The sequence below is a fragment of the Epinephelus fuscoguttatus genome, linkage group LG16 (genome assembly GCF_011397635.1).
Source record: "Epinephelus fuscoguttatus linkage group LG16, E.fuscoguttatus.final_Chr_v1".
Taxonomy (NCBI): domain Eukaryota; kingdom Metazoa; phylum Chordata; class Actinopteri; order Perciformes; family Serranidae; genus Epinephelus; species Epinephelus fuscoguttatus.
Genome location: NC_064767.1, coordinates 19,066,375 through 19,092,677, shown reverse-complemented (window position 1 = coordinate 19,092,677; position 26,303 = coordinate 19,066,375). Strand labels below are relative to the sequence as shown.

At 41.1% G+C, this 26,303-nt stretch overlaps 1 protein-coding gene across 18 annotated transcripts in view; it reads left to right on the top strand.

Annotated features, from left to right (window-relative positions):
- kcnma1a (potassium large conductance calcium-activated channel, subfamily M, alpha member 1a) overlaps window positions 1-26,303 on the top strand; it is a 188,575-nt gene that overhangs the window by 132,322 nt on the left and 29,950 nt on the right. For 4 of the 18 annotated variants that reach the window (XM_049599790.1, XM_049599786.1, XM_049599797.1 and 1 more), the window contains exons 14-22: window positions 495-650; window positions 1,191-1,300; window positions 1,468-1,536; window positions 4,650-4,661; window positions 7,543-7,629; window positions 7,717-7,793; window positions 19,397-19,429; window positions 19,782-19,862; window positions 23,795-23,888. In XM_049599790.1, coding sequence (XP_049455747.1) covers window positions 495-650; window positions 1,191-1,300; window positions 1,468-1,536; window positions 4,650-4,661; window positions 7,543-7,629; window positions 7,717-7,793; window positions 19,397-19,429; window positions 19,782-19,862; window positions 23,795-23,888 — 719 coding nt within the window. Of the gene's footprint in view, window positions 1-494; window positions 651-1,190; window positions 1,301-1,467; window positions 1,537-4,649; window positions 4,662-7,542; window positions 7,630-7,716; window positions 7,794-10,637; window positions 10,647-15,359; window positions 15,534-19,396; window positions 19,430-19,781; window positions 19,863-23,794; window positions 23,889-26,303 lie in introns of all 18 variants that reach the window. The other 14 variants (XM_049599795.1, XM_049599791.1, XM_049599799.1 and 11 more) reach the window with 7 other exon arrangements.

Here is a 26,303-nt window from a genome sequence, read left to right as displayed (position 1 = left end):
TTGAGATCTGGCAACAACTGACGTGACCTTAGACTCTGTTGATATCAGACGATAAGCTATCAGGTAAAAACAAGCAGCAAAATTAGGAACAAATGTTAAATTTCTGTTTTGTATTGTTTTGAATCTGATTTCATCCATACACACAATGTTTACTATACTTCCAAACGATGATGTGGCAAAGAGATGACCCTGCCCACTAAGGAGACAGGAAGTGTATACCATTTTGTTCCCTTGGCGCAGCTTGTAGTGGGGTATCTTCTGTTATAGATTATTGTGCTAAGCTCAGCTAACCTAAGCTAACCGGCTGCTGGCTGTAGATCTATATTTACTATCCACACAGGAGAGTGGTAGTGAGCTCCTCACCTAACACTAACTTTCTGCCAGAAAGCGTATGAGCATATTTCCCCAAATGTCAAAGTATTTCTCTAAGAAATACGAATCGTTTGCTAAGTTTTCCGTGTCTTGTGACCTCCTCTGTCTGTCTTGTGCCGAAGGCCCATCTGCTGAACATTCCAAGCTGGAACTGGAAGGAGGGTGACGATGCTATCTGCCTGGCGGAGCTGAAGGCAGGCTTCATTGCCCAGAGCTGTCTGGCCCAGGGCCTGTCCACCATGCTAGCCAACCTCTTCTCTATGAGGTCCTTCATTGAGGTAACACAGAGGACAAGATTAACTTCCTCGTCTCAGTCACTCCCTCTGAACCTTCTGACTGAAGTAATATGGATGAATGCATTCTCACATTGCGGGTTTCTTTTTTGTAAACTAGATGATTTATTCAGGGATTGGAGGTGAGGTCACTATAAGTGGATACAGTAGGTTCTCCGCTGACAGATGGACTAAATCTATCAAGCACAGTACATTCCCCGGAAAATTCTGACATCTTAGTCCAGAGAAAGACTTCCATTAGAGTGTTTTCAGTCGTCCTGGCACATCATATTTTACTGTGACATTTCATATGGAATCTGTTCAGTGTTTCTGTGGCTCAGAATTGAAGAGGTGCTTGTCTCTATCAAAGAACTGTTCTCTTGTCATAAAGATGATGGATCAGCTTATAATGACCAGGCTGATGTTGTGCGGCGGAACATCTGCAGACCACATTGGGCCGCTATTGGAAGAAAAACAGTATTGCTTTTTTTTCCCTTCCTTTTTTTATCCTCACATGTGACATTTCCGTGCTTGTTTTTTTGTCAGATTGAGGAAGACACATGGCAGAAGTATTACCTAGAAGGGGTGGCTAATGAGATGTACACAGAGTATTTGTCCAGTGCCTTTGTCGGCCTCTCCTTCCCCACTGTCTGCGAGTAAGTATCACTCTCTCCTCACTCAGCAAGCCCACTGTCAGTGGTAGGTATAGATAACAATTCTGAAGTGAAGTAAGAAAGATGAGATGTGAATTTCAAAGCTGTTTGAACACGTCAGTCATTTGCTTATACACTGCTGTCCTCTAATGAGTGCACATGTTTTGCAGGCTGTGTTACGTGAAGCTGAAGCTGTTGCTCATTGCCATCGAATACAAGTCTGAGCAGAGAGAGAGCAGGTTTGTTTATTGCATCTTTTTTCCACTTACATCAGGAGCAACTGTGTTAAAAAGTGAACTACTGTGTGACTCACTTCAAGAGGATCCTCTACTAAAATATCTTATGTTTTTCCCTAAATCCTTTCTTGCAGCTTTAAAAACAGATGATATTTATATTACATTTGATGACATTAAGTTGGTGCATGACATTAGAGTGATGCCAAATGGAGCATCTGTACGCACAGTAACACAATTAGAAAGCACTCAGAAAGCACACACCTCTGCCAAGGCTGCACAGTCATCTTGAATTTCAGTTTCTCATTTTAGTGTCCCAAAACTTGTAATTAAAGTAAAAATATCCTATCTTGCCATCTTAAAGGTTCAGTGTGTAGGATCACCATGTTGCAATGCCATGTTTCTATAGTAACCCAGAAAAAGACAAGACAACAGTTGCTCTAAATGGGCCTTTCATGTTTTGCATTTTGCGTCGGCCACTGTAGTTAGCAGCACCTCCGTGACGAGCCAGACAGCATTGTAAAAACACTTTTTTTTAAAATGTAAAACTGCTTTATTCAACATTTTTACTGCCGTAAATCACTGTGTCCATTTGTTTTAGAAAGAAAGAGACCTCTGTGGGTAATTAGTCTCCTGGTAAAACTCCTGAACGTCTGGGTTTTAAATTACAACTAGGAGCCGTACACACGCTGTCTTTAACCGCCTGGAAAACACAAGGTCGGGCGCTGGACACTACTGTTGTGCCTACTCTGTGCCAGCTTTCAAGGGCACAGAGGCAGGTTGCATCTGAGGTTGTTAAGAGACCATAGCCAGCGCCTTATCATAGCCTACTAGCCAGAAATTTCATTTTTATTTTATTTAAAAGGGACAGTGTACAGCTCAAACATAAATGTCACCATTTGATGCACCGTACCAGATTATAGCTTCAAGCTTATTCGCGTCTGTAGTCCCTTGGCAGGTCATTCTGAGTGCAGAGCTGATCTTCTTCCAAGCCTTATTTGGTAAGTGTGTATTAGGCCAAAAATATTGTCCATGGGACAGATGTAAAGCTCTGGCAGCCTTGCACTAAAATGATCAACTTCGTCATATTTGCCTCAGACTGATATTTATGGGAAAGATATTTGCCATCTGTGATTGGTTGTTCCTTGTCACATGACATGTGCACGCTGCTGTATTCCTAAAGTTTAACTCTGTTTTTTTCAGCGTGCAGACATAGCACCCTGAAAAATAGGCGCTCAGGAACCCGTGTGCGCTGCAACGGTGTTGTTCTGGTGTTTGAGCGTAGCTGCCGCGTGTTTACATTGAGCTAGCTGCCTGTCTGCGATGTGCTGAAAAGCATCGAAGAAACACTGTTTTGTAACGTGAAACTGCTTTATTCAGAGTTATTGCCAGTCAGCGCAGATTATTCTCGCGGAAAAATATAAAAGCTGATTTCATGGGTTCTTATGGAAGTTTGCACACCGGGGCGGAACATTCGTGCGCTGAAAAAAGTTTCTGCCCAGACTTTGACCCCCGCAGAATTCGCCGGCGGAACTACACAGCTGGGCCAATGAAATTGTTTGTTTATAGTGATGTCGCGCAGAGCCGGGAGAATACAAAATCCAGTCAGGCAGGACAGTATGGGGGAAAGGTTGATAAATCTCGTTTCACAGCACCCCGTCCTTTTTGATAAAAGACGGGATGATCTTATGAACAATGAATTAAAGGACAATGTCTGGCAGTCCATTGTCCAGCTTGGTGGCTGCAGTGAGAGTGGTAAGTGCTAAAGAAAGTTGATGTTGACGCTTGTTAAACATTAGCTTGCTAGCTTGCTGCTGCTGCTACTGCTGCTGCTGCTACTCTCATCCATGTTCACCCACACCCGTTCACACTGTGCGGAATTGGAACACAACAACGCGAAATTCAGCACTATGTCCGTACCGCGCCTGTGTGTATGGTTTAAACGCGGAAAAGCGCTGCGCAAATATTCCGCAAATCCGTCCCGCATTTCTGCATCGCAGCAGTGAGAATGAACCTTTAATCATGTGATCTGAGACCTCTGCAGATAATTTGGCTCCCAGTAAAAACCTCCTGAACGATTAGCACTGAAGGAATCCTAACCAAGAGTTCATTCTTTGTAGAAGTCTCAGCTGGTTGCAATGTCCTGTCCTCACCACTAGATGGCACTAAAGCCTACACACTGCTCCTTTAAGAAACTTGGCAAAAAAAAAAATGGATCTGCACCAAAAACTTATCACTTCTTTCTTGCCCGAATAGCCTAACGTTCCTAAGAACTTTTGGAATAACCTGCTATTTGGCAAACAAATAAACAGGACTGATCATACTGACTGTATGTCAGGTAACTGTGCAGCCACAATTCTGATACTTTTAGCAAACATTGCCGATATGCAGGAACAAATGTAAAAAAATATATTATTAAAAAAAAAGAAAATGTGTTAACTGCACTGGAAAGACATTAGATTTTTCAGTCATAGTTGTGCTGTCAACTCAGAGATACTTTCACATCTAGGTTACCAATTTGCTCCACATTCAAACTTCATGTCATGTGTTTCCTTAACTTGATTCTCTTGTGTCCCTGTTCAGTCTGTACGATAACCACTAACTACATCAGTGTCAGTGTTATCACCCGTAACAACATGAAGTACTATTTCTCAGTAGTCTCAATTGCCAAATCCCACCCACCTTTCCTCATTCACCTGTGTCAGATGTTTATGTGTATGTGCATGGCAGACGATGGTCATGTTGACATTACAAGCTAAAACTTTAATAATTCTGACATGGTGAACATTTTTTTGTAATGATTTCGATGATGCCACACAGAGGCATCATTTCCCTCTTTTCTAGAAGATGTACTATCACAATTTTCAGTGCCATTTGTTTTAATCTCACCCTTGTATAAAAGATCAAACAGAATTTTTTTAGTAAACATTTTTTAGGTGCAAGGACCTCACCATTGGACAAGCATGAAATAACTGAACTGTGTGTCTGTGCAGAGTTGCGCCACGTGCTGCCACATAAGGCGTGCCTACTAAACAGGCAGAGAAACATTAGAAATATTCTCCTCTTCTTTTATGTTCATGATAACTGTTTGATTTGAGATTTTTTCTTGTTGTTTGCAGAAGCCGAAAGCGGTATGCCCTCTACCTTATCTTACTTCCAAAGTTCCACCCAATCTCCACCACTTTAAAGCTTCTGACTTTGGGAGTTTCCCCCAAGGATATTTTTCCAAACACTATCTCACAGGCTTCTTTTTCTAACTCTTTTTTTATGGTGTCCCTTGTGCTTAATGCACTAACTTCTTTGCAGGCAGAGAGAGGATAGATAAATTGGATATGTTTGTAGAAGTGCTGTTTCTTTGTCTTTGCTGTTGTCGGTGTACCAAGGCCAAACGCTCACCCTCTCCATATCTACCTCTTATTTGATCTTTTTCCGTTGTGTCCTTTACCAGTCCTTTGCTTAGTTTGTTTATCTCACTTTCAGTTCTTTTTCAGTGTCGCTCAGTTGTTACCCTTCTGTATGTTAGCTTTGCCAAGCCAATTAATCCACTCATGGTGTTTTTAAAATCAGTACTTCATGGTTCTTTGAATCAGCGAGGAGTTTGTACACACATAGACCTCAGATGTGGTGTTGATAAGCACTGATAATCTGTTGTTTTACATTTTGGATTTAATCTTGATTTAAATTGACTGATTATCTGCCAGTGCTGTAGGCAGTGGCTGATATAACAGCATGTCTTTTTTCTTCATGGTTTTACTACACCAGCAGCACCTCACCAATCTTTGCTTTCCTTTTATTATCATTTAACACACTAGGACAGGCATGGAGCTGTTGGATTTGGATAGCATTAAGTGTATCCAAACTGAAATTCTAATAATCATAGGTTACAATGTTCACGAGTGCCCCACATTTCACTTTTGCATCCCATCACCCTCTCATGTTCTCAGTGCTAAATGTATATCCATCTGTGCATGTCTGTACGTCTGGTTTATGTGTGATTTACCTCGAGAGGGAGAGTTTGTGTGTGAATGTGCATTTTTGTGCGTCTCAGCCACCACGTACAGTCATGCTCGTGCGTCTCTCGAGTAGATGTTTTTAAGTGAGGTCACTTCCTGTCAGTTTGGTGTTTGGGAAACAATCCAACTGCACAGAAGTTACTGCAACCGTCTGCATCTACGTACCTGTCCTTATACCTGTACTGCAGTGGCTATGCCTTTCTGTCTTGGTTCTTGTCCTCTTCATGCTGTATGGTAACTGCATGCTCCCGTATGACACTATCACATGAGGTGTTTGATGCTTGCCTTGTTGCTCACAATGTGAGGTTTTGACGCTTTTTAAGCTTCTATTCACCAGTTTGCACCTGACCCGAAGAAAAATGTCTCGGATAGACACTCCTGTAAAATCTCAGATTTGGGCAGCAATGTTTGTGGAACTGTCTTGATATGAAATGTTTTCTTTCATTTATTTTCACTAAAGAGCATGCCAGGGCGTAATGCCTGTTTACTTCTCTGGGGGCCATTCAATCTGAGTGAATGTTTGATGCTATTTTACTTATTGAAAAGAAAAATGTGGAAGGAAAAAATCTGATTTGCATGACTGGTGCAATTTGATCACAGCCCGATATGTGTATGGATTCAATTGCTCCCTTAATATTTTTGTTTATTTTCTCCAGTGTAGCCTTTTTTCCAGAGCCCAGAGGAAAGATGTAGTGAGACAGATGTTTTGAGTCTGCACAGATAACACACTTTTTCAAAAATGTGTCACTTAAATGGCACAAAATAGTTATTTAAAATACAAAAATTTGAATCAAGTCGGTAAGAAACACTGCCGTTTTTTTTTTTAATGTATTCACAAATAGACACAAGTTTAAAATGGAGTCAACGAAAAAAGAAAAATCAATCACCTTTCATCTGGGCTCGTCTTAATTTAAAGGAGTGTGACCCTTAAAGGTTTGTGGGTTTGGTGTTTTGATTTCTTAGTTCACACTCACATCATTGATGACTGTTGCCCACAGGTAACCATTAATGACCAGGGTGTGTGTGTGTGTGTGTGCGTGTGTGTGTGAGCGTACAGTATGTGTGTATGGCGTCTACTCTTTGTCTCAGTCTAATTAATGGGGAATGATACAGCCAGTCGCTTAAAGTGCTTTAGGGTATTAAACGGAGTCCCACGCATAATAAAAATGCTTTAACTAACACATCCCATAATATTTACTGTTAGTGCAGCTGTTGTTCAGCATGCCGTAATACATTTTTATTACCGCTGTGTCTTTAGATATAAATATAATGAATATAATATAAAATTTTAAGTCAATATTGACCTTGCTGGACATGCATTCTAATTATTTCCACACTGTAATTCAGCGGAGCAGAGTCACTACTGGTTTTAATGGGAGTTCATCCACCTTTGGACTTTACTCCACCAATTTTACATCTCCTAGAGCGATCCTATAGGCTGTAGCAGAGTCACTGAGTAGAGTCGTATCGACAGAAAAAGAGCTGTTCATTCCCTTGCATCCCACTGTCAGTTACTAACCGAGATAACAACACTTGCTGTACATTCTCCGTACTGCAGCCGTGTCTCAGTGGCCATCATAACATTTGTTTCGACTAGATGTATTTGACACTAAAACCACTCCATAGCCATAATTTTAATTCTTTCTGCCCTTGTCCCTTTACTCGTATCTCTCTGTCCCTCCTTCCACACCTCAGGGCAACCCAACACCATCCTGTAAAGAAAAGAATTAAAGTTCAATGTGCGATCATACTGTTGTACATGGTGTCCATCCGTGTGAGTATCACATCAGCAAATTGCCCAAAATCAGACGAGCAGGTGTGTTTGTGACGACACGTAGGACACAAACCAGCTGAGAATAATGCAGCAGTCCAGTGCAGGTCCAACTAACGGCATCAGCAAGTCTGTGTACCATTCCTCTTGATTAGCATGTTGTGTGCATGAGCTGAGTGTTGTCCAGATGTTAATGAGCATGATGTGTCTATTTCTGTGATTACCCAGCATCCTCATCAACCCGGGCAACCATGTCAAGATGCAGGAGGGAACACTGGGGTTCTTTATCGCCAGTGACGCCAAAGAAGTAAAGAGGTAACCCTGATGAACACCGGATCGCTCATTATGTAAAATGGTTTGATTAATCGAAGTGCTGAACATTTCTTACTGTGCCACCTTTAGAGCATTTTTCTACTGCAAAGCTTGTCATGATGACATCACAGACCCTAAGCGGATCAAGAAGTGTGGCTGCAAACGACGTGAGTAGCTGCGCCTTTATTTCGCCCCATCCACCCCCCTCCTTCCCTTCCTCTCACTCCAAACCCTACCTGTGGGTCTGTCTGTCTCATTATACTTAAGCCTTTACAAGTCTGTACACTAATATGATACCTCTCATTGTGTCATTGTTCTCCTGTACCGTGGCACTGTGTTTTTAAAGGTAATATATGTTGTCACATCATTATACCCTTAGGAAAGTGTTTATTATGGGTCCCATTTGAACCTCCATAACATCCATTATGGTATGGTCATCAGTCAATATCTGATTTGGTTTATTTCCAGTTGAAATGCAGTTCTCTTTGAGTGTGTTTTCTTTTTGGTTTGAATCACAACTTTATCTACACAGAAAATGTATCATAGTGAATGAGATTTACAGGAGTAAAAAGCAGTGAAGAATAGGGTTGCAACGGCACAAAACTTTCACGGTACAATAACCAGCTCAGAAATTATTATAATTATTATTATTATTGTTATTATTAGTAATATTATTATCAGTTACAGTGACCCTTCATTTTTTTTTTTTTTTAAATTTAAAATTGAGACTTCAAAGCTTTTTTTTTATGGACGTATGTGTAAAAAGTCTCCCATCTGAAAATAAACAACATAAATAAGATTGATTGAAGGTAACATTGCACATTTCCAGTGTGAACAAAAGAAATTAGAAGAGAAAAAAAGACAAAAGAAAACAGCACAAACCAACACATAAAGAGCTACTTCTGGCCGACGAAAGATATTTTCTGGTGGAGTGAGCAAACCAGTCATAAGACCCTACTGCTGACATATTCAAATCCATGACTTGTTTACAGTTTATCATTAAAAAACTTAATAAATATGCAGGAAAATTTTCAGTAAAAAATTTACAGAAAATATTCAAATGAAGTTCAGCCTTGGAATTTGGGGATTTTTCACAATTTCAATCTAAAAACGGTACCTTTTAAAAGTGAACCTATTTTGGGAGGACATACACATAGGCAAGGCAATACATGGTCTTATGGCATGTTTTGGTCAAAATTGCCCATTTAATTAAATTGTAACTTGGGTTGCAGCGGTGTGAGATTTTCAAGGTACAATTAGCTGCACTATAGCCTGTTAAATTGACAACTAAATGAAAAATAACACTAGCTGTGAGAAGTTTGTGTGTGTTTAATTATGGGGTCAAATGGGGGTCAGTGTGTGTATTTGTTAGGCCAACGTTACAGAACAGATAGACAACACAGATGTAGCCGGGATGTGGAAGATAATTTTATAGACACATTTTATGATTGATGTTTAAAAGTTCACTTTTTTTAAGAATAGAATAGAAAAGAATATCTTTATTGTCATTGCACATCTACAGTAAATTTGAATGCAACCTCCTTAGTGCAAATGTAAGTAAAAAACAGCTTATGAAAACAATAATAAACTTTATAGTAAAAAGTAAAAGTAAACAGTAAACACTGCAAAACACACACGCAGGGCATTCAGCCTATTGCACAGATCCCTTGTACTGCACTCAAGCATATTTCCACAGTAAAGCTTTAGCGCATTGGTTTAGTGCAGTTAGTGCACTGTTATTGTTTGGTAGGAATTTGATTTGTGAACGGGACACATACTTTACTCTATACTTCCTTTGCCACTGCATGTCTGGCGCTAGTTTGACAGGCAGTCGAGGAGGAAAGGAAATGTAAGACTGCTATTTATTTTTTTCAGTAGTCAGGTATGTGAGGGGAAGTAGTGCATTAGGGTCAGCTTCAGGCTATCAAGTCATATAGATCTATGGTGTTTATTATGATCAGTCCAAATACTGTTGGTGACCACCACAGCAGGTGCAGGTAACAGAGTGCGTACCTCACAAGATGGCACTCCCGTCTGAAAAGTTTAACATGGTGTGAATGTTAAACTGGTACACCGCTGCAACCCTGTGTTCAGTAGATAAAAAGCACTTAACATTATTGAATTATTATTCACAATAATGCATATACAATAACTCCTTTTCCAACTCCCAAATGAGAAATTACAATTATAAAGGCAGAATAAGCCAGCTTTTTTTTTTATTTGCATGAGACAATGAGCTTTTCTCTAACATTTAAAATATCAGTGGTTATGACCCTGTATTATATTCTTTTACATGTAAATGCTCTTGATGAGAGTATTTGAGAGTACTGAGCTCAGTCTCTGTGCTCTTAATTGTTAAATTTAAGACTTTTCACCATACACAAATGCCCCATCAAACTGATAGTCTTCCGCCTTTATTTATGCGGACGTAACATTAGCATTACAGCAGGAACAGCACATGAATATAACCTGACCTATGTGCAGTAGTCACTTGTCAGGACATGTTAGCCACTGGATAAATAATTCAGGTGAATCTCCCGTATTTCCTCTAAAAGGTCACAGTCAATTACAGTAAGCAGCCTGATACAGACAAAGCCCGCTTTTAAAATGGATACCCACCGTTTCTTTCTTTTGTCTGTGTCACCTCAATTATTCAGACAATTTCTTGCGATCCCGGCTCAATAGGATCAACAGGCCTTTCACACTTTAGTCTCATTCAGATAAACTGTTTACGTCTGTTTACTTTCTTAATATCACCGTGTCTCAGACGCAGGTGATGGACATGCCGTTGTGTTTTATCTTATTAGTTAGCCCAAGAGAGATGCATTTAGAAAGACGACAGCTCCATTACTGCAATGGGAGTCTGTCTTACAGTATGTTCTGTTCTATCATGTTTTGTTCTCTTCTGTTGTTTTTCCCATGTTTCTTTATGACCAGTGACACACTTTTGATGTATTTCCTTCCCTGCTGCCATTGGAAAACACCACTTTATTTTAACTACTCACTGGTAGTGATTTATTGTGAGTAAAATGAAAATGGGTATACTATTACCCAGAGTGCAGTGTTTTTTTTTTCCTCTTCAGCAAATAGTATACTGTATCTATGTTGCATGTACCAGTGTAGCTTCTGCATCCCTCTCCTCGCCTCTCATTTCTACACTGTGCTCAGACCAGACCAAAACCAAAACAGCTGAAATCAAACTCACACCAGCATCAGGCCTCCTCATCATAGGCCCAGTCAGCTGATGCTCTCACTAGTTGGAAATGACAATTAAATAGAGTGTGACTTAATCGGATGTGGCCGGTGAGCTCTGCAGTTTTTCCCTCACCATTTGATCATCAAACCAAACTCATATTTGGCATTTGGAAGCCAATCTGCTGCAAGTCTTATGTCATTACCCGTGATTAACCTCCTTACAGTGTCATGCTCTAAGGAAGTACAGAAGGAGCGTAATAAAAAATCTGAGATGTCATGCGGTAATCATGGATTTAGAGGAGCTAACACAAGGGGGAAGAGAATTAACGAGAACCGCTGAGTTTTAAATTGATCTGCTTTCTGTCAAAGGAAGTTTTGTGTGTGGCTGTACTTTCAGAGAGCAGAAAATGTCCTTGTGGGAAGTTCTGCAAATCGAGCTAGGTTGCCAAAACACAATCAAAACAATCTGGTCTCCCCTTTGCCCTCCTTCTCTGTGATCTCAGCCCTTGTTTCTAAGCTCTGGGTCCTCGCCCTGCTCCGGCTGAGGTTTCAGAGATCATCAGTTCCTCTCAGAATTGAAATGTCACCACACCAGTCTTGTGCATTTCAAATCTGGACAGTTGTTGGGCCCTTTTTTTGTTTTAACTCGCTGCACTGGATGAAGTCCACTAGCAATACAGTATTAATTGTCATAGCTTTAGATCGCCACTGGATGGCGGTGCCGTGCCAGAGTCATGTCCAGTGATACAATATCTAAATGGTGATGTCTGTAGAGGAAACTTAAATCCCCAGAAACCTGTTCAGCAAAAATGCAAGGATCAAATCTGAGTGTTTCTGTGCGTTTAGGATAATAAATTCAATCCAAAACCGAATCCTGAGTTTGACAAATTCATCATCCTGAGTTTGTTTCATCACTTAGTGTTTTGTTTATATGATGTGGTGTGGTCGGGGTGTGTTTGTGCAGAAAAGGCTGCCTTTCCAAGGAAAAAGAGCGTTTGTCTTCTGCACTCTTTTTTGCCTCCGCTGCAGTACTGTGTTTGTTATTGCTCAAGAGTTCATCTCTTGCCGTAACAGTATCATTTTTCCTTGCACTCTTGCTGAATAAGGAAGCTTTAGGGGGACATATGAGAATGGTGCTTTCTTTGGGACATCCTTCGCATTCAACATAGCGCCCTGATAGCTTCTGTTTGAGTATACTGTGCCTTGGTGGATTAGAGGAGATGGTGACTGATCAAACCCATGCAGACAGTTTATCAGGGCAGCCGTCATGTTGAATCTTCAATGTCCTGAAATGGACACCTTTTAACTCTAGGCCAGAATCTGGGTATTTGTGAAGTCAGAAGTCAAAGACATTGTCGGTGTGTGTGCGTGTGTGTCTTGTGTTTTCCATTACTCCCCTTCCATATGTCAATAATCCACGTTGTAAACATATTCTGTGGTCCGAGTGCCTACGCAAAAACTCTGAAGTTAAGAAGTTTCAGCATGAAGTGATAGCCTCGCTGCACCTTGTCTGCCATACTCCCAAACTGTTTCAACACTGTGAACAGTTATCTCTGTTGCTAAGACCAAAACGACATTCTCTGCATGCTTATTACATGCTCATAAGGCACATGTGCATGCCAAAGGATACAACAGTCCCTGATGCCTTCATCCCATGGGTTATGATCTGCGTTTCCCATTCTTTCCTTGGCCAGAAGCTGAAAAATATTACTTCATTCAAGCTCTTATTTTTTTTCCGATGTGACTCAGAGTCAAAGATGCTGAAAGTGTCTCTGTAAAGGTGCCAGACGGCATTAGTCTGCTGTCTGTTTGCACCTTGGTAATGAGAGAATGGGGACCAGGGACTGTTTCTGCCCAGAGTCACAGCAATCTAGATGTGCTACTCTGGGGACTTTCACTCCCGCTTCCCCCGGGGTTCAAAGCTTCACACACACACAGCAGCGCACACACAACACAAAGACAGAAATTGGCTGCTCACAGTTTTTGGCTGCAGGCTGACTCGTAGTTAAGGAGTTTATTGTTGTGTAACAGCACTCTCACATCCAGGCTTACCTGAATGAGAGCAGCTCGGCACCAAAATTCCAGTTTTTTAGGACGACAATTAAAAACAATCCTCAATCAGATACTTTAATACAGTCATTAAGGCACTGGTGTTGATCCTAATACAGGCCCACTTATAATTCAGTTCAATTCAGTTTCATTTATAAAGCCCAATATCACAAATCACAATTTGCGTCAGAGGGCTTTTCAGCATACGTCATCCCTCTGTCCTTAGGGCCCTCGCAGCAGATAAGGAACAACTCCCCAAAATCCCTTTAACGGGTAGAAAACAATAGTAGAGGGGCGTCGGTGGCTTAGTGGTAGAGCAGGCGCCCCATGTACAAGGCTGTTGCCGCAGCGGCCCGAGTTCGACTCCAGCCTGTGGCCCTTTGCTGCATGTCACTCTCTCTCTCTCCCCCTTTCATGCTTGTCTGTCCTATCAAATAAAGGCTAAAAATGCCCAAAAAATATCTTAAAAAAAAAAAGAGAAAACAATAGTAGAAACTTCAGAAAACTGAGGAGGGATCCCTTTTCCAGGATGGACAGACATGCAATAGATGTTGCACGATAAATTATAAGTTAATAATTAGTAACAAAGATCAGTGTGACCTGTAAAAAGATAGCACTTCCTTAGTGTAAAGCAAATGCTGAAATATAATGGTGAAATACATTTTCCCCTTAACTTTATCCGATAAGAGTTATTTGTGAGTTCTACTCCCTGACTTTATTGAGTGGAGGTCATTTAAAAGATATTAAATCATACGTAATAGAGAAGCTCTGATACCTGATTTCCTTCCCAATACTGATCCGATCCAATACCATTGCCTAAAATCCACACTTCTACCCCTGTATGGATGCAATATAATTGCTATTATTGTATGGCATTGCTCAGGTTAAATCTTTGTAAAGCATGAGTAAATTCATACAGCGAATTTCATAGAACTTTCTTGTAGCAGAATGAAAGAATTTAAAAGTTTTAATAGCACAGTAACAGTATAAAACAGCAGTGCAACAGCAACTTAACTTTCAGGAAATCAATTGTTCTTGCTGCTCTAAAACAGTAGCTGTCAGTGGTTCCACAGCAGAGTTTGCTGTGTAGACCACAGTTTTGGCAAAGGAGACTCTAGCTCCATTTTATCCAGGTGTGAAACTTTAAAGTTTATTAATAAATTACATGGTATGGGATTGGTGTATAGACTTGCATGCTCACCAATCTATCTGTATGCGAACAACTCTATGCATAGTGGTCCAATCAGTATTTTTACCTTATAAATTTTAAGGGAATACAGCTTGAGATAAAGATTCAGAATCTGACAGTAATAGTTTTCTCCTCTTAACCAATTAAAATTAAAACTGTCCCAGATGCAAAGAGTGCATTAACATTACATTTAGATGTACTGAACAACTGACAACATCAGGATAATGGTAACAGTAGCACGAGTAGAGAAAAGAATAGTCGAGTAGAATAATGCCTGCTAGACCAGTGGCTCCCAACTGGTGGGTGGTGGTCCAAAAGTGGGTCTCAGGTCCATTCTGAATGGACTGCAAGTGATTTGCAAGCATGTAAATTTTGTAAAAAAAAAAAAAAAACACGTTATTTTTAAGCTCAGCAGTTTTCTGGCACAGAGCTTTTATTTTGAAGTGCAGTGTCTTGCTGTAGAGTGAGTGACTGACAGACAGCTACTTCCATCTGTAAAAGGAATAATGTTGTTTTTTCCTTAAAAAGATACACAGACAACATATACAAATAGACAAAGACTCAGAAAAATAACGAACATGCACATCCTTCGTTGAGACCCACTATTTAAGCACACATGCACATTAGCGTGAAGCTTCCCTTGGGGAGTGGAGCAGTGAAACTACAGATTCAAATATACATTAGCATGACTTGGCCCGTCTAGCCAGTAGAATAGTGTGATGCCTTGGACAGAGCCGCTACAGCTGCATGATGGGATACAGGTACGTGATCCACTCCTTTAGCCAAATGGATAGAGGATGTACAAATGTATGAAACATTGTATGAGGTTTGCTGCTGAAGACATTGCTCATGCCTCTCTTCCCCGAATGCCTCCCTTCCTCTCTCCTTTCTCCTCACCCCTCTTTCCCACTGTTATAGTTTTGCCTTTTGACTTGTTACAGCCTTAGCACGCAGCTTGACCTCTCCAGACTTTGTCAAAATGAACGAGAAAATAATGCGCCAGCAGATGATTATTCTGTTATTATGTTGTAATGTTTCCAAATTTTACTCTCTAAGGCAAGAAATAAAAAAATGAATGAATGAATTGGGCAACTTGTTGAGGTAAAGTAATTGGATTTTTGAATAAATCTCGCTGCTTCCAGTTTGCTAATTGAATTTGGGGCTCAAGTCTGTGGGAGCAGGTGGCTAAGGCTTGCACTTTCTGATGAAGTTACCTTCCGACTTCCCCTGGATGAAAATTTCTCCTTTTGCCATTAACCTGCTGCTTTTCCTCTCCTCTCATCCCAAAACATGACTGTAGCCAAGATGTCCGTCTACAAACGAATGAAACTGGCATGTTGTTTTGATTGCGGCCGTTCAGAGCAAGACTGCTCTTGCATGTCAGGCAGTGTACATAGTAACATGGACACCCTTCAGAGGGCCTACCCACTTTCCTCTGTCTCTGTTCATGATTGCGCAACCACTTTACGTGCCTGTAAGTTACACCGCCCAACACATGCTGTTACATGTCTGTGGTGTGTGCTCCGTGTGTATTGTACCATGCAGAGGTACCGTACGTGTGTGTCTGTGATGTCGTCTACGTGGTGTGATCAGTTAACCATAGTTTGTGTAGCTGTGGCGTACGTGAATTTATTTACTCATTTTGTTTATGAATATCTTTTAAAGTTTAACTCTGAATCTTTTCATTTTCTCTTATTTATAGTTGAAATTCATCAGTGTTTTTTCAGTTGTTCATCATTTTCATGTGACACTATTCGTTTTGTGTCATGAGTGTATTATGTGTGGTGGGTAAGTGGTGGTGTGGCTCTGTGGTGCTGCTGTACTGTACAGTACTGTAGGTGTTAGACATGTGGCTACCGCATGCTGCATCAGTCATGCAGTTGTGTGATAATATCACTATTGGATTTTAATGTGTTTTGAACTGTTTTAAGGTAAGATGTCTGTTATGTACACAAAAATGGAAAGTATATTATTTTATTCAAAGCTTTATCCTGCAATTTAATGATAATGTCTGTTAAGTTACTGTCTTATATCTTACAAACCTCTGAGTTAACACTGTTTTTTAGTTTGTACGCTTTTCAGTTAAAGCAGCTTTGCCTCTGTTTCACTTTTTTTCCTTTTACCTTTGACTCGACCTTACCGAGCGACTGTGCAGAGTTTTTCACTTTAATGCCGGAAGATAAGAGAAAAATCACATCTGTAACTGTGTTTTGAAGATTTCTAAGAGACTTGTCGAGCCTTATAAATGAGGAGCAGTGCCCAGATATTAAAACACATTTTTATCGGTGACACCGGTTCATGAAGTAACTAATAATATCTCAAGCAAATGAAATGCCCTTTTACTCTTTTCGGCAATTAGAGAAGAACAAGAGCAAGAAGAAAACAGATAGTTTTGCCCACAGTTAACACTGTTTTTTGGGCTTTTTTTTTTTTTTTTTGGGAAAGAAAGATTGTACATTTTACATTATAATATATTTGAAATAGTCATAAGTAGTGTATCTCTCCTGCAGTCTTTAGCATTCATTCACATACACTGGGAGGAGGGAGAAGAAAAATACAATAGGGGGAGAAAGAGGTTTGGTATGGTAGAAAAGAGTGCAAGAAAACAGATAAGCTAAAAGGAGACACAAAATGAGAGCTCAAAACAGTGATAGTTGGCTTGATAATGAACAGGTAGGGAGACGAAAGCTCCTGGAAGATCCCCCTTCTTTCAATTTCCCTTTGAGTGGATGGGAAATACTAAATTGTCTGTCAATTACACATGGCAGCAGTAGGCCTGGCTATCAAAGCCTTGGGTTCAGACATACAGATCTGATTTCCTTCTCAACATTCTCCCACCGTCTGCCGACTCAGCCTAGATTAGTGTCAAACATGCCATGATGGGTTTGGCTTGGCCTCTTGTAGTTCGGCCTGCGCTGATATCCCTCGGTACCAATTACTGGCCATTACATGGTTACTGATCTCACTTCTCCCTCAACCCCCTGTAGGATTTCAGGAAAGCCTCCTCTGTCTTGGATTTCTTTCCCTTTTTAACTCTGACTTTGTCTGAACAAAGTGAGTTTAGTAAAGGAGTGCATTGGGCTTTGTCAGTCAGGGATTGTTGGATTTCCTCTCCCCATTTCCCCTCTTTTTTTTTTCTTTCCTCCACCAGACTGAGAGGATAAGATGTCTTTATCCGCGATGACTTCATGCTCTTGTACATCTGAACCAGATTTTTCTAGCCCGGGTACTCGGATAATTGATTTCTAGGATAGCGCTCTTTCATGTGTTCTGATGCGAGTCACATTCGGATGGTGCAACACAGACACCTCATTAACGGTGATGTAAACATAAACCTCTGTGTTGCTTTATGGGCTTTAATGATACAATATTGAATTAATAGCCGTTTTTAATATGCACTCATTCAAGGGGTTTAGTGAGTAATGTGAGGTTTGGTGAAATAGATAAACTCCTCGTGCACGTGGAGCCATCTTGGGACAAATTAGCTCACTAATTTAATGCAGTCTTTTGCTACCAGAGATCATTCTTATACAAGTTCTGCAGTGAAACTAAGATGAGTCATGGGGCGGAAACTTCTGCAGATAAAAATATGGAAAAATTGGACAGAAGAGGGCAAAGGCAAGCAGTTTCTGCAACTTGTGAATAGTTAAATATATAGTTCAAAGCCCGCATTATATATGTAGGTAGAGTAGGGTACAAAGCACAGTTCTTCCTCATGTAGTTGTATAATGATTCTTCTCTTCAACTATTCAAGTTTTAAAATATTACCAGAAGTTATTCGGAGTAGTTCCGCTGACTCAGACATTTATTTTTGGTCTGTAAATCAGCAACACATGGTCTTTCTTTGTGACCTGACCATCATCACAGGAAGCCAGCTTCCTTCAGTGAGAAAAGCTCAAGACGTGACAGGTTTTATGTAACGGAGAAGTTGAAGCTTCTATAAAGCCGGGCTACGGACGAGGGTTGGGAACCCGGAGCTCGGGAGATGCTTTCGGCTTGTCCGCGGCCTTCTGGGTTTTTTGTGTGTGTATGTGTGTGTGTGCGTGTGCGTGCGTGCATGTGCGCATCTCGTGTGTGTAACAACATGCACTTCTATCTCTGTGTCTGTGCATGTGTGTGCATCTGCATCTCATTGCTGGGGACCTTATCTATCCTGACACGGAAATTATGTTTGCATTTTCATTTTCCCAGCCCTGCTGGTCCGTCACCAAACTTGCCCTGACAGCTCCTGTCCACCAGGCAGGCTTGGTCCCCCCTCCCCACCCCACCCTATGTCCTATGCCGCCTCGCTACGCCCCAGATGCTAGCCAGTTAGTCTGCCGCCTCTGCGGTGCGGGCAGATTGCTAGAGACAGATGCCAGGGCCACTGTGGGTCCCTGTTTGAGGATCTGTGTCATAGGCCAGCCCTGGGCCCTCACTGTGACCTTTACTGCTGGAAGAGACTCTGGGAAAGAGTGTCAGCAGCTCAGAGCTCAGTTCAAGTGCCCACTGTACCAGTACTTATATCAGTATCTTCAGTACCTCCTCAGTCAAGGTCATAAACGGTAATTCCCGGATAATTAATAGTTCTGGCACAAGTGGAGACCTTGTTCAACTCATTTTAAAGAACAACCCAAGAGATTTAAAAGTGTAGCATTGAACATATGTTTCAAAACTCCTTTTTTTTTTTTTTTTTTTTTTAATTTCCATTTGTGCAAGAGACGTGGCCTGCATGCAAAGATCAAGTCTCTCTGCATTCGTGCTCCGTCAGCGCGGCTGTTTTGAGTAGCGAGTGTCTGCTGTCTGTGTTTCCGACGTCTACATGCACTCAATGTATGTAGTTGTCTTTGTTCCCCATGGTGGCTTTATCTGTTCTATCTACAGACCTCACAGTGTTCATCGCTTTTAAAGTCAAAACTGTAAAACATCGAAGCATTTAATGAGTTTTTAAATGAGACGCATCACATTGTTGAATCCACCACTGAAACTGTGTAACCTCAAATTTAGCTGTTTTTATGAAATCAGCCATTAGTCTGTCATTACATCTCATTACAGGTTTAGGACACTTTCCTAAAAAGCATGGCTCACTCTGAGAATGGATAGTTCATTTCCATTCACCTGTCTGCCTATTTTGTGCCATCATCACCATTAAGGTTTTGGCCATCATTTTAATTATTTGTACCTTTAATTTTTTGGTTGCCCTCGTGCCTTTCACTGGTAGCACTTCATCATAGTTACATTTGATTTAATTTCCATCCACCGCTCTTATGTTGATGTCTCTATTTCCTAATGTGCCTGTTTCATTACATCCTTTCTCCCCCTTGTGTGACCTGCCACTTGTCTTTGCATTCTCCTCAGCCAAATATAAGTATAATGGATATGTCAGATCACGTAAGTGTGTTTCTCTGTCCTTCTCCATTCTGCTCCAGCTCTGTGTTTAGACTCTAGACCCCTCACTATGTCATGTAACATAACTAGCACTGATGCTTTGCTTTAGTATTTGCTTTGTTCTCCCTTAATTTAAGAATATACTGATATTGTCTTGTGTCTTATACAGAGACAAAGTCACAGTTTAACCAGTGTTAAATTCAGTGTTTGTCAACTGAAATCATTTCAACATATGATAACAGGAATTTAAAGTAATGGGTTCCTGGTATTGATAGCAACTGGACATAAATTATTTTGTGTTTGCTAATACCATGTAGTTCCATAAAATATTCTTTTTGTATTGTGCTGCATGTAGCAGCAGATGGCGCTACAACACCAGGGAACAGTGGGAGTCAGAAAGAGGCTGGCGTTCGATTCAAAGCTGATTGCAATTTAGGTAAATCTTAAATAATTGTTAAATGCAATTCCTTTTTTACTCTACTGGTTAAGAATACGTTTAGTTTTGCAATGCTATTTGTCACCTCTAACGTTTTATATGTTTATATTTATTCAGTGCATTTGTTCTTACATTGAAGACATTTTTTTTGTTTCCTCTTTGAAACAGTGGCTGCCTCTTAGCAGAACTAAAAGGAACCACCAGCTGTCATAATATCAGTTTTAGTTTTCTATTTTAAAAACAACAATGCATGGCATAAAAAAGCTTTTTCATGCAGTTGCAATGCAGATAAATACTAAAGCTCGCTCATGCAGCAAACACTGTAAAGGCAAAGCCAGCTTAGCTCACATACAAAAGTAAACATTTGTAGTTGTTATTCCTCTGCCTCATCATCCAGTTTACATTGGGTCACGACGATCTGATAAGGCTTGCATGCAGGACAGTACCGTCATGTGATTAGCATTTCAGGAAGGGACAGTTGCCGTCTGGGTTGTTCAGGATGCACAGTGGACCTGCCAGGGTGGGTGAGCGCTCTCTAACGCTGCACGTGTTTGACAAGGGCCAGATGAATCCAGGAGCTATCGGTGGCGCCCTGTAAATCAAGGAGGCAGCTGACGGCTGGGATAAACGTCTGTTTATCGCCCGGGGCCACCCAAGCATGCTCTCTCCTCCAAACAACCGACCAACCACCCTTCCACCAAAGGGAGGAACAGGGCTCCTCCTCTCCCATTCAACTTTACAACCACTTCAATACATGCAAACATACGGGTTGACTCTGCAGCCTCAGTCAGGTTGTGTGTGTGCGTTTGGTGGGGCGGCTGAGTGAACATCAGGTGTACGTGAGTTTCTACATGCACAGTGTATTTATTCTCATACCAGACACAGCAGGTTGGACAAACAGTTACAGTAAAAATCAGCATGTTTGAGAATGACTGCATTTTTACCCTGGAATCAAACCACATTTCTATAATCCAGAATGAATCCTTTAATGTTTAATGATACAAAGTTTTTGAATTAGTAATATTATAAATTATTAGTTCTACTTTTATATTTGTTGAAGTCAGAGTACCGCGCTACACATTATGCTTGAAATGACACAATATCTGATTGTATCTGACTGGCTTTAGCCAAGCCGTGTCTTTGCTTTGTTCTACTCAGAAAGTGTAGCTCAACTGTGGAAATAAAACGGAGAGACTTCTTATTAATTCATGTTTGTCACAGATGCAAAGTAAATGTCGCTGGGAACGTTTCAGTCGGGGCGTGTGCCAAGCAGATAAGAGATGTTAGAGTTTGAACAGCAGTTTTACAGAAATGAAATGATAAATGATCCCTGCTTTATGGCATGAATTTTGGCTTAATCAAAATTGAAATGAGAAAAATATAAGTGTTTGATCCTTATACATGATTTTAATAATTACCAGTCTTTTAATTCTCACATATATATTTCAAGTCAGTGAATATCTTTCTTCTTTACATCCTATAGTAAAATTCTGAAATTTGTTTTAGGAGATTTTCCCTGAAGTCTCTGATAAATTAATTCTATAATTTAAAACAAATATAGCAATTCCACAATTTAACCTACATAGTTTAATTACCAACTAATTCCTGAGCATTAATACAGGCTTTCTCACACTGTTTTATTCTCCATTGTTTGACAGTAATGGATGAAGTTAGACCGTCTTTTCAAAACCGATCAGTTAAAACCACCGGCTGCAACTCCACCTCCATCACCACAAATGCATTCCTCCCCAACAACTTGCACCCCAACCAGGAGCCCCTGTTCAACCCGGGCAAACTCAACATCCCCCTTGTTAATAACCGTAAAGGAAGCCTGCTCCCCATGGGGCCGGGGCCGGGGGCCGACCCCTCGAAACTGCGCCTCAGTATCTCAGGTCCAGGAGACGTGGCGGCCAGATCCCTGGCTGAGAGTCGGCTGAACCGGGCCCGCAGTCTGCCGGTGAAATACCGCTACCACCCCAGTAATGCCATGCTGCTCAGTCACAGTAGGCACTGTAGGTTGCCCCCTTAGCGGGATGCATCAGTCAGTAACCCCGCCTGTCCCGTCCCTTCATTTTGTCTTGTTTGCTGCATGATGGTTCACTCGGCTGCTGTTGTTGCTCCTGCTGCTTTTGCACGGATTTGCCTGCTAGTACAGTGGCTGCTACTGTCTGCTACTGGGTGACTTCCAAACTGAGGAGTGCTCAAACATGTCAATTTAGAATTGACACACTAAAGAGTCACTATTTATTTTCAGAAATGCTGCAGGAGTTGTGAGCTCTGAGGATACTGAGCTGAAATAGAAAGTTTTAATCATTTACTGTAAAAGCTTTTATTACCCAGTGGCTGGAAAGCATTTAATTTTATTGCTGTGGGTGCAAACGAGAAGTGCTATGCTTTTACTGTCAATAAATTAAGTTTAAACCAGGAGGAGTCTGTCGAACAATATGGCGAGGAATGCATATTTTCTGATGTGGTATTTTCAAAGTACATTAGAGAGAGAATTATTTGTAAAGTGGAAAGTGCTTGTGATATTAGCTATTCCGAATGCCCAATTGCATAAAGGAAATGTCAGAGAATGACATTTTATTAGAAGGCAAAGTCATATTTCTTATCTTTTATTAGCAGAATTAGGTGACAGCCAGGGACGGGTGCTCAGACAATAATGAATTTCCACATGCTTGGAATAGTCACGGCTTGCAGCGTGCACATTGATTTGCACTAATATCATGCTGTGTTATTGATTTCTAACCAAAGGACTAACACGGGTTTGAAGTGACGGTGCACTTGGCATTTGCGCTGGGAGAGTGCAGAGTGGATAAGAGTATCTGGGTGCCTGTCTGAAAGCTCTTGAAACTCACAGACAGTAGTGAAGATCAGACTACTGTTAGCTTGCCTGAAATCTTCAGACGACTGGGCCTGGCCTCAATCTGGCTGCTCTTTCTCGTCCTCTCTGTCTGACTGGGACTCAAGCAAAGTTTGAAAAATAGGCTGTTTTTTTCCCTGTTTCTCAACACAGCAAAGCAAAGTTGACAGGAAGCTGAACTTGAATCTGATCAAAAATAATCTTGAAACAAAACACTGTGGCTATGGCTCAGCGTCCTGCAAACGCTCAACACCAAAACGTCAAAAATGGACTATTAAATCTTACATAATTAAGTTTTTCGTTGAACTTTTAAGACTAGTCCTGACCTTCTTCTACTGGAGGATGATGTGTATTTATTAGCTGCTATTCATAGTCCACTAATTCATACCCTGTTAGCGTGCCCTGTCCTTAGTGATTTGTCTTGAGTCTTGGCATGGAGGTAGACCTGTAGAAGAGAAACTTTAGATAGAAGTGGAATAATGGGGTGGGGTTCAGATGGTTTTGTTAAAAGAAAAATCAATAAACTACCCACTCCAGATCCATCTCCATAACCTTTATTTATCTCATTGTCATTGCTTTTGCCCATGCCCCACTGACAATGACAGTCTGTACCATCACATGGCAATTAATGGCGTAGGTAAGCATGGTCACTCTGATGCAGACTGCTAGAGGTCCAACCATCTGCACATTCTAGCGGGTGTACTGAACAGACGCAGTAGAGTATTGCCGAAGGCCCTGTAAAAGTGCACCTTAGGAGAGCCAAAATATGGGGGTTTTGGGATGTGAGCCTTCCGTAACATTTTCAGGTCGTAAAGTTGTTTTTTCCTCCGTGGTTTTTCTCCTGCCTTTCTCAGATTTACCATTGTGCGTTACTAATGCTTCGTCTATATTTTCTCAATTTGACACTGAATTAATAATTTTCCTTTTTACTTCTGTTCAGTTGTTTTTTGGTTTTTTTTGGTTTGCAATGATTGATTTATTGTTGGCTATTTTTTTGTTTTCATGTCAGGTCCAGCACACTTTCCCAACACTCTGTCTCTATTCTGACACTCTGTGCATGTGTTTGCAGTCGAAGACGAGCATCCGTCAACTCTCTCGCCCAAAAAAAAGCAGCGCAACGGAGGGATGCGAAACTCACCCAACTGCTCGCCCAAAATGATGAGGTAAGAGACGCTGATTTTATTCTCCTTCCAGCACTTCAAATGGGGGGAGTGAGAGGAAGTCAGATAGAGGGAGAGAGGGAGGAAGGGATGGAGGGATGCGTGTGAGAGATACTTCAGAGGCGGATGCTGCTGATGGTGAGATGGTGGGAGTTTGGATGGATGGGAGGGGGCAAATTAGGGGTGGCAGAAGAAGGAGGTAAGAAACTCTGTGAGAGAAAGAGAGAGGAGAAGTGCCCTGTTAGGCTCTGGCTGTTTAGGATGGCATGCTGTCAGCTGTTAATGACAGAGCTGAAATAATATTTCTGTCATGAAAAGCGGCTGTGAGGAGCCGTTTGAAAACTCCTCTGGCTTTAAAGTCCCAGCTGTCACCTCCTCCGGTCTGGTCCACATGTGCTCCTTAAACAATGCTGGCACTAATGACACCGGCAACCAATCAGAGGGACCTGCATGGTTACTTTGCCCTCAGGCTACTCCTCTATTGTGGGAACCCCTGTGAGTACTGTTTCTGGTACTTAAGGCCATATGTGAGATGTATCATCACAATCAAATATGAATTCAAATATTACCTTCCTTTTATCCTGTCCCGTGGAATTAAATTGCTGTTAATTGATTTTGAAGGATAAAAGGGGGTAGGTTTGTGTGCTCCTCCGGCTGCGAGGCGGGGTTAGCAACACGACAGCGTGGAAAATACAGGGAGGCCGAGCTGTGCGGATTGGGACGGCAGGATAAAGGCATGGTGGGGAAGATCTAACAGGACAGGAACACTCATAGCTACGCTGGCCTGCTCTTAATGAGAGTAAGTGTTATGGTTGTCATCTCTACGACTTAACAATGGGAAAATCTTAAGAGAGGACTGTGTGTTTTTTGTCACACACACTTGTCACTGTTAGTATTTACGCAGTGAAGCTGCACTGCAGTAGCAACTCCTGCATCTGAATAGAAAATAAATAACTCCAAATCATGTTTTTTTAATGAAATTCCTTAAAGCAAAAATGCCGTTACATAGAAATAGTTTAATTCCTGCCAAAAAGCAAACAAATATAAACTAGTTTTGTACTTTTTGATCTTTTTTCACATGTTGTTTTTGGTCATTATTGCACTGTTTTGTATTTTCCTTACATTCTAGTGGAGTTCTTTGTATGTTGGTCCTGCTAGCTTCCCTTAGGCAGAGTTCCTCCTACTGCACTGACATGCCTATGTGATTTTGTCCAGTATACTTGTTGGCCTCCCCCTCAGTTCTCCACAAAACAAGCATTTAATAAGCCTTCACACTTGCCGAACCATTAGCCCAACACAGAGTCATACCCTTCAGTCGAGTTTGCAACAGAGCATCATTTTTGGATGCCCTTGCTCAGAGGGAGAAAACTGCTACAAAAACAACTAGACATTGGCACATTTCCAGCTAACTGCTTGTTTTAAAAGGCTGTTTAGTTTGCCTAACTTAAAGCACAAAACCTTTTCTTCTCTTCCTTTTCTGCTTAGGAGATGGTCCCTGTTTGCCATGTAATATATGCATCTTTGCTTTGATCTCACAGTGATAATAATTCTTGCGAGTTATTTACTCAGTTTTGAAAACGCTTCAAAGCGGTGTCAAAGTTTTCTCTGCTTTAGGGGTGCTTCTGTATTCTGCTGGCTCTTGGGTACTGGGATGACAGGTCCTCTGTTATAGGTGTAGATTTTTTTTTCCCAGTCTTAGCCCTCAGCAAAACATCAAATTACCCATCACAGTCCACAGCCCCCCTTCACGGCTGCCCCCGTCAACATATAACACCATATATATTAAACAGTTGTGCTTTACAAGGTGGATTTTATGCACAATGAAAAGTGATTGTTTGAGGTAGCCTTAGGGATACTTTATTCTACAAGCAAGGAGGGGGAGAACACAGTAGAGAGCTAGCAAGAGAGCGAGCATACGTATCAAGTATGGTTTTTACAGGACTTGCAGCCTGAAGGCCTTTGTAAATAAATAATGATCAACAGATTGGCTGTGGGCTTTTGAAAAGCATGCCTTTGTCAGTTTGCATGATGGGGAAAATTTTCAAAGCAAGAGGCTGCCTTCGTAGTCTGGCAGAGAGGGATTGGGGGAGCACGCCCATCCCCAGCTTGTGACTGCAGAGTGATACACTGGAATAACTCAACTCTGTTTGAAATATATACTGAGGGAGGGAGGAAGAAAGAAAAGAGGGTGAGACACTGGAGTGAGACATGCTGTAAGGGAAATATTTGTCCTATATAAAAGTGCATACTGTATCTCACCCGGGGAAAATGTTTGCTTTGCAATCTGAACTGCGAATTTATTCAGTTTTGACATTTTGTACATTTATTTCTGGAGGGGAAACTTCCAATAAAGGACATACTTTCCAAATAATTAATACAAATTAAGAGGTAGAAATAACATATTCTTTAAATTTATTT